This window comes from Chiloscyllium plagiosum, chromosome 12 (genome assembly GCF_004010195.1).
Source record: "Chiloscyllium plagiosum isolate BGI_BamShark_2017 chromosome 12, ASM401019v2, whole genome shotgun sequence".
Classification (NCBI taxonomy): Eukaryota; Metazoa; Chordata; class Chondrichthyes; order Orectolobiformes; family Hemiscylliidae; genus Chiloscyllium; species Chiloscyllium plagiosum.
In genome coordinates, this window is record NC_057721.1 from 44,753,250 (window position 1) to 44,762,000 (window position 8,751).

Sequence of the window (8,751 nt, forward strand, 5' to 3'; positions counted from 1 at the left end):
CTAATCAAGAACCTGTCTTAAGTGCACTCAATGACTTTGCCTCCACACCCTTCTGCAACAATGAGTTCCACAGACTAACTACCTCAGGCTAAAGAAATTCCTTCTCGCCTCAGTTGTAAAGGGTCATCCCTTCACTCTTAAGGCTGTGGCCTCAGGTTCTGGTCTTTCTTACTCCTGGAAACATTTTCTCAATGTCCACTCTATCCAGGCTTCTCTGCATTCAGTAAGTTTCAATGAGATTCCTCCCCAATGCTCTAAACCCCATCGAGTACAGAAGCAAAGTCCTCAGTTCTCATATGACAACCCCTTCAACCCACGATCATTCTTGTAAACCTATTCTGGACACCCTACGATACCAGCACATCCATTCTTCGAGATGGGGCCCGAAACTGCTCTCAATATTTTAAATGCAGTCTGCCTTAGCAGGACATTTCTGCTGTCATGTTCTAGCCCTCTTGAAATGAATGCTAACATTGCATTTGCCTTTATAACTGACAACTAAACCTGCATGTTAGCATTAATAGAATCCTGAACTTAGACTCCTAAGTCCCTTTGAACGTCTGATTTCTGAAGTCTTTCCCAGTTTAGAAAATAGCCGACCCCTCTATTCTTCCCACCAAAGTGCATAACCTCACACTTCCACATTGTATTCCAACTGCCAATTCTTTGTCCACTCTCTTTGCCTGTCCAAGGCCTTTTCCAGCCTTCTTGCTTCCTCAACACTATCTATCCCTACACCTATGTTTGTGTAATCTGCAAATTTAGCAACAATACCCTCAATTTCATCCAGATCTTTAATGTGGTCCCAATGTGCAGAACTCCGCTATCCACTGCCTGCCATTCCAAAAAATATCCCTTTGTCCCTACTCTCTGCCTTATGTCAGTCAGCCAATCTTCTATCCATGGCAGTATTTTGCCCCTAATACTATGGGCTCTTATCTAGCTGGCAAAAGTGAGGACTGCAGATGCTGGAAATCAGAGTCTAGATTAGACTGCTCCTCGGATGCTGCCTGACTGGCTGTGCTTTTCCAGTACCACTCTAATTTAGACTCCTATCTAGCAGTCTCCTGTGTGGTCTTCTGGTAATCCAATCCACGTCCATATGTAGATCTACTGATTAATTTTCCAAAAGTCCCTTTATTCAGAAAAGATTCCATCAGACTGGAAAGTTGCAAATATAACCCTTTAAAAAGGGAGAAAGGCAGGAAACTAAAGGCCTTATCTGTCATGGAGAAGATGTTAGAATTGATCATTGAAGAGATTATAGCTGCCCACTTAAATATAGTTTCCTGAAAGAGAATGGTGTTTAACCATTTATTGGAGTTATTTGAAGGAGTAATATGTCCTGTGGGTAAGGGGGAACCTTTGTGGGCGGCACGGTGGCACAGTGGTTAGCACTGCTGCCTCACAGCGCCAGAGACCCGGGTTCAATATCCGCCTCAGACGACTGACTGTGTGGAGTTTGTACGTTCTCCCCGTGTCTGCGTGGGTTTCCTCCGGGTGCTCCGGTTTCCTCCCACGGTCCAAAGATGTGCAGGGTCAGGTGAATTGGCCATGCTAAATTGCCCGTAGTGTTAGGTAAGGGATAAATGTAGGGATATGGGTGGGTTGCGCTTCGGCGGGGCGGTGTGGACTTGTTGGGCCGAAGGGCCTGTTTCCACACTCTAAGTAATCTAATCTAATCTAATTTAGGTGTACTTGGAGTTCCAATAGGCACTTAATAAGGTACCACATCAAAGGTCTTTTTAAAAACATCAGGGCTGATTGTTTGGCATAACAAACTAACAGGGTTATGAGATTGGCTGGTACAGCACATATCAAGAAGCCTCATGGCACACTACCCTTTATTATGACAGAAACTGAACATAAACTAAGGAAGTTAATTAGATTTTTTTTTATTAATTAGATTACTTACAGGGTGGAAACAGGCCCTTCGGCCCAACAAGTCCACACTGACCTGCCGAAGCGCAACCCACCCATACCCCTACCCCTACATTTACCCCTTTAACCTAACACTATGGGCAATTTAGCGTGGCCAATTCACCTGACCCTGCACATCTTTGGACTGTGGGAGGAAACCGGAGCACCCGGAGGAAACCCACGCAGACACGGGGAGAATGTGCAAACTCCACACAGTCAGTCGCCTGAGTCGGGAATTGAACCCGGGTCTCTGGCGCTGTGAGGCAGCAGTGCTAACCACTGTGCCACCGTGCCGCCCATTACTTCAGTTGTACTTCAGTTATACAGAGGATTGGTGGGACCTCTTGGATACTGTGTGCAGCTTTGTTCTCCTCATTTAAGGAAGGATGTAAATGCATTTGAGGTAGTTCAGAGAAGGTTTACTGGATTGTTACCTAGAATGAGTGTGTTATCTTATCAAGCATGATTCTACTGAAGTTCAGAAGTGTGTCGAATGATTATTTGAAGTGTATAAGATCCTAACTGGTCTTGACAATATGGACATGGAGAGAATGTTTCCTTTTGTAAGTCAGTCCAGAATTAGGGGGCACTATTTTAAAAATTGGAGTTACCATTTTATGACTTTTCGAGATTAGGAGATTTTTGTTTTCTCTCAGAGCATTGTGTGACTTTACATCTGTCTACTTCACAAGGCAGTCAAGGAGGAGTTATTGAATATTTGTAAATCAGAAACAGACAGATTCTTGTTGGGTAAGGGGATCAAATGGTATCAGGGTAGATGGTAATGTTGCATTTGAAACATAAACATATTAACCATGATCTTATCAAATAGCAGGCCACGCTCATGGGACTGAGTAGTCTATTTCTGCTCCTGTTTTTTTGTGTGTCTTAACATTGACTGTTATATCCAATTACCTCCATATTTTTAAAGGATTTCATTTACTTAGAACTTAATAAAAGAAGTTTAGACACATAACAATCATGATTACAACTTAAACTTTTCACTGTACAAAACTTGGTCAAACACAATCAATGTCTTTGAACATGTTGGAAGAGAAATAAGTGCAATTTACCCTGCTTTTTCTTTGTGTAAGTTTAATCTTAATACACGTTGGTGCCCTGAGCCTGATTCTAAACCCATTGAACCACACGTTGTGCCCAGATGCACTCACCACTGCTGGGATCTCCCTGAAGAGGTGCCATCTTTAAAACAATGCTGTGTATCTGGACAAGCACTCTTTGACTGGACGTACCCCACATATTTGCTGACATTTTTTCCAAACATATATGGCAAGAAAGAGTTGGCAGGGACCTGGATTTTCTGCTGATCAAGGTGGTGCAGAGGGTCATATCCTCATCCCCCTGGACCAGCAGTGGAAGCCTCAACACCAGACAATGGCAGCAATATTGGAAGAAAGACAATGACAACAAAGAAAATTACAGCACAAGAACAGGCCTTTCGGCCCTCCAATCTAGATCCTGTATCTAAACCTCTCACCTATTTTCTAAGAATCAGTGTTCTTCTGCTCCCTGCCCATTCACATACCAGTCTAGATATATCTTAAATGATACTATCGTGCCCGCCTCTACCAGCTCCGCTGGCAGCACATTCGAGGCTTCCACCACCCTCTGCATAAAGAACTTTCCATGCATATCTCCCTTCAACTTTTCCCCCTCACCTTAAATTCATGGCCCCTAGTAATTGAGTCCCTCACTCTGGGAAAAAGCTTCTTGCTACCCACCCTGTCAATACCTCGCATGATATTTTAGACCTCTATCAGGTCCCCCCTCAACCTCTCTCTTTCTAATGAAAATAATCCTAACCTACTCAACCTCTTTTCCTAGCTAGCATCCTCCACACCAGGCAACATCCTGGTGAACCTCCTCTTCACCTTCAAGCATCCACATCCTTTTGGTATTGTGGCGACCAGAACTGTATTCCAAATGTGGGCTGAACCAACATCTTATACAACTGTAACATGACTTGCAACCCCTGTACTCAACACCCCATCCGTTGAAGGAAAGCATGCCGTGTGCCTTCTTGACCACTCTATCGACCTGCATTGCCACCTTCAGAGTACAATGGACCTGAACATCCAAATCTCTCTGTACATCAATTGTCCCTAGGACATTTCCATTTACCGTATAGTTTGCTCTTGAATTGGATCTTCTAAAATGCACCACCTCATATTTGCCTGGATTGAACTCCATCTGCCATTTCTCTATCCATCTAGCTAGTACACCATGGACCCCATGCGACTTCACTTTCTCCATTTGCCTACAATGAGGAACCTTATCAACACCTTACTGAAATCCATGTATATGACATTTACAGCCCTTCCCTCATCAATCAATTTTGTCACTTCCTCAAAAAATTCTATTAAGTTGGTAAGACATGACCATCCCTGCACAAAACCTGGGCCTATCACTGATAAGCCCATTTTTGTTCCAAATGGAAATAGATCCTATCCCTCAGTATGTTGCCCAGCAGCTTTCCTACCACTGACATCAGACTCACTGGTCTATAATTACCTGGATCATCCCTGCTACCCTTCTTAAAGAAAGGGACAACATTAGCAATTCTCCAGTCCTCTGGGACCTCACCAGTGTTCAATGATGCTGAAAAGATACCTGTTAAGGCCCTAGCTATTTCCTCTCTTGCTTTCCTCAGCAACCTGGGGTAGATCCCATCTGGACCTGGGGACTTGTCCACCTTAAGGTGTTTTAGAATATCTACACTTACTCTCTCCTTATGCCGACTTGATCTAGAATAATCAAACATCTATCTATAACCTCAACATCTGTCCTGTCTCTCTCCTCAGTGAATACCAATGCAAAGTACTCATTAAGAATCTCATCCATTTTCTCTTACTCCACACATAACTTCCCCCCTTTGGCCTTGACTTCTTCACTCTGTGTCACTATCTTCTCTCAGATACCTCACACTCACTCTACTTCAACTGCCATACCTACCTTCCAACAAGGCTCATGTTCTACAGCTCTTATTGTTACCTGCAACATCTTCCCTCACTTGCTCTTACCCACTCAAACCCACACCATCACAAACCCTGCATGTCCTCTGCACTGCCTACTCTCTTGGTTGGGAGATCTGCTGACCTACGCCAGATGTAATGCGTGTGTCACCTATTTAATCTCCCTTAACACCAGTCCCTCTCAAGGAAAACGTCTCTCCCTTTTGAAGAGAGCATCCTAACTCTGACTGCACTGTGTGGCTGATTGACCATGTCCAGCCCCTAGCTTGCTATTGAAAGCTGGCCTTGACTTACTTGTTGGGATCCTGCAATCGAAGGCTTTGACCTGACTGAGGACTACTAACAAGCATAACAGGTTTCTTGGCTTTGTGCCTGCACTAAACAGCACTGCAAGCCAGCAGTACTGAGAGCCTGGTGTCTCTCATTGAGAGGGTAAAGCACAAAAACTCAAGGCAAGGCAGGGATAACTTTGAGTTTCAAGATAGGCTCACGGAGAGTGAGCACTATGAGAAGAGTGAGCACACAGCTATAAATGCAAGTCCATGAGCTGGGTTCTGTGTTTCTGAGTGTAGAGTGGCCTTGCTGCAACATTACAATGATAGTTGTTGTTTTGCCTCAAGGTGCATATTGAAGCACACTAACAAACAGTAAGTGGATTGGATATGTGTCATGAAAGTCCCAGAGGCATATGTCCTTTGACATGTGATGTATATGACCAGTTCCTATGAAGTGCGCCCTGAAATGTTGGGGCCTGGGGTCCAATATAGAGGCTCTTAACAGTCCATGGCAAGCTAATGTTGGTAGATACTTGGTCTGATTTTCATATTGAGATTTACTAGCATCAAATTTGCTTGCCGTGGAAGGTGGGATGGAAACATACATATTAATGAGGTGAGATGTGTATTTAATAAAGTCATTAACAAACAATAATCCCCCTCTACAGGCAATCACTGGTCCTGAGCGAGAATATCACCTCAATGCCCGAATCTTATTTAAAAGATGCATCAGGTTACTCCCAATATTGAGGTAGGCCTCACTGGATTTATTGTGCAATTCTGCCACATTTCTTACAATGGCCCAGATGATTCAGGCTGCTGTAAGATTCTGGCCCATATCTCACTTTCAATGTGGTTCTGTGATTGGACAGTATTTCTTGAACATTCCCAATCACTTGAAGATTACACAAACAACCACTCTAAAATTATCAATCAGCCTTGCAATGCGGTTCACTTCTATTTGTTAAAATAGAATGACCTGTCCTTTGTAAGCAGAAAAAAATGTCCAGTCATTGTATTTTTTTGAATTAAAAGAAAAAGTATGGGGACTATGATGTCCTTCGTCACTCTTCACAACAATGCTTCTACCAATCAGAATTGATTTGGCAACCAATCAGCACCACTTGCTCATGAAGTATAAATTATTACTCCCTTTGAAGTTTGGTATACTTGCATTTGTCCTGGTGAGTGCAAGATGAAAAGCTTCAAAGCCTGTCTTAATTTGTATTCAGCAATTCTCAAATTCTTTACTACTAAGGAACCAATTTAGTTGCAACAACAAAACTGAGGCAAGAGGTCAAGTTGCAAAGTATGGCAACATTTTTGCTTTACATGTATTCAATCTCCTTTCATGCCATGAATCATGCAAGGTTACCAGCATAGGTTTCAGTTTATTTAGACCCCAATGTACTCTATTGGGCTGGTATGGTGGCTCAGTGGTTAGCCCTGCTACCTCACAGCAGCACAGGTCCTAGGTTCAATTCCAGCCTCCACACTGTGTGGAGTTTGCACATTCTCCCTGTGTCTGTATGGGTTTCCTCCCACAGTCTAAAGATGTGCAGGTCAGGTGAATTGGTCATGCTAAATTGCCCACAGTGTTAGGCACATTAGTCAGTGGGTATGGGTGGGTTACTTTCCAGAGGGTCAGTGTGGACTAGTTGGGCTGAAGGGCCCATTTCCACATTGTAGGTAATCTAATCTATAGCTTGCATATTCATCTTATACTTATTTACATTTTTCCTTTAAAAATACAATTACTCACAGTGACTATGCATGCTACACTTTAATAACCTACTGTATAATTATATCTCTCCTAGTCTCTCTTCATTTTCTTAGTTGTTATTTTAAATTGATTAATCTTTGTCGTTGACTCTCCAACTAGACCAAATAGTCTTCCCCTATTCTCCACATTAAAAGATTGATCATATAAAATTCTGTGAGCTCATTTCATGGCCTATTCTGTTCTGGTGGCATTAGTCCAAGTAACATTCAGTGCAGCAAATCAGATAGGGTGCTTCTTGCCAAAAACTAACCTCTAAAAGTATGTAATTTTATAAAAATACATCACTGACCTGACCCTCCATGAATCAACTGATAACCAATATTTTTGGAAATGTTCTTTAAATTCTCAGAAATTCATGGACCAAATAGATTTTTCAACAGAATATTTGAACAAAAAGGGACATTACTGGAAACAATTTTAGTCATGGAAAAGCATTTTCTATTACAGAAGAGGAAATGAAATTAATGCAACATTGTTGGACAGTGACGTTGGTTCAGCAAAAATGTGTGGTTGTTTTTGTCACTGTGACCAAGGCATGATGTTGACTGTTATGTTGCTTGTGTTTTCAGTCAGTGAGTACATCAATTTTACTTTTAAGTAACATGCATGATTAATCATTTCGTATTGTGGCAGTCTTATTAGAATGGATCAAGTTTTTTTTACTATCTACAAAATTGTGTTGTAATAGGTGCTGCCACTGAACTGGAGCTGCTACAATCTCCCTCATCACTGAGGCTGCAGGAAGCCCATTCTGCCCGTTTCTCTTGCCTTCTACAACACAATGGCAATGCAGTGAATGGCAGTTTCTATTGGCATCACATTGAAATAACATTTAGTGAATCGCAAGTGAGAAATGTCAGTACTGAGGAAGATGGTCGTATCACTTTCTTCAGTAGCAACGTGCCTAGTTTCCACAGCGTATTGATCATTGAAGACGTTCGTTATGCTGACAGCGGTTTGTATTATTGTAACATGGCCATTCATGGAGGTTCACATCCAAGAAAGATCACTGGCACTGGGACTCGCCTAATTATTCAAGGTAAGGGAAAATACCTCGATGAAACTCCCTACAAGTTTGGGTTAGGCATTGAATTGGCCTCTAAAAAAGCACATTTTGTACAGCTGAAAGTCCTACATGCCTCACTTGTTCTGTTTATGACCTATTAACATAAGAATGTGAGAAAGTCTGTAATCAAGCCATAAAGAGCTCCCTCCAGGCTGTTCTGACAGCGGTGTGGAACATACTCCACTGTCTGGTGTTCTGCCCAGTAGCGTCAGTTGAACAATCCTTTTTCAACACAAAAACGGATATTGTTGGCGAATCTGCACGTCTGGCAGTATCTGTGAGAGGATAGCAGAGTTAACGTTTCGAATCCAGTTACTTCCTCAGAACTCGTCCTTTTCTACTAGTCAACCATTCCCAGTGAATGGCTCGGCCTCGAATTTCACTTCGAACTTCGGGTGACCATCCTCCAAGGTGGACTTTGGGACAGGCAGCAGAGGAAAGTGGCCGAGCAGAGGCTGATAGCTAAGTTCGGTACCCATAGAGAGGGCCTCAACCGGGACCTTGGGTTCATGTCACATTACAGGTGGTCACCATTGCACTACACACACACACAGATATCCCTACACACACACACTCTCACATACACACGGACACAGGTACACACAGACACGCACACAGACACTCACACAAACCCTTATAGACACACACTCCCACACTCACACATGCACCCCCTCACAGACTTAAGACACTCTGCACTCACTACACACACACACA

At 42.8% G+C, this 8,751-nt stretch overlaps 1 protein-coding gene and 1 gene segment (V, D, J or C); one reads left to right on the plus strand and one right to left on the minus strand.

Annotated features, from left to right (window-relative positions):
- LOC122555190 overlaps positions 1-8,751 on the minus strand; it is a 181,835-nt gene that overhangs the window by 60,210 nt on the left and 112,874 nt on the right.
- Positions 7,511-8,751, plus strand: part of LOC122555189 (T-cell surface glycoprotein CD8 beta chain-like) — a 2,800-nt gene continuing 1,559 nt past the window's right edge. Inside the window, exons 1-2 of the mRNA XM_043700935.1 lie at positions 7,511-7,543; positions 7,660-8,010. Coding sequence (XP_043556870.1) covers positions 7,522-7,543; positions 7,660-8,010 — 373 coding nt within the window. The 5' untranslated portion in view covers positions 7,511-7,521. The remainder of the gene's footprint in view (positions 7,544-7,659; positions 8,011-8,751) is intronic.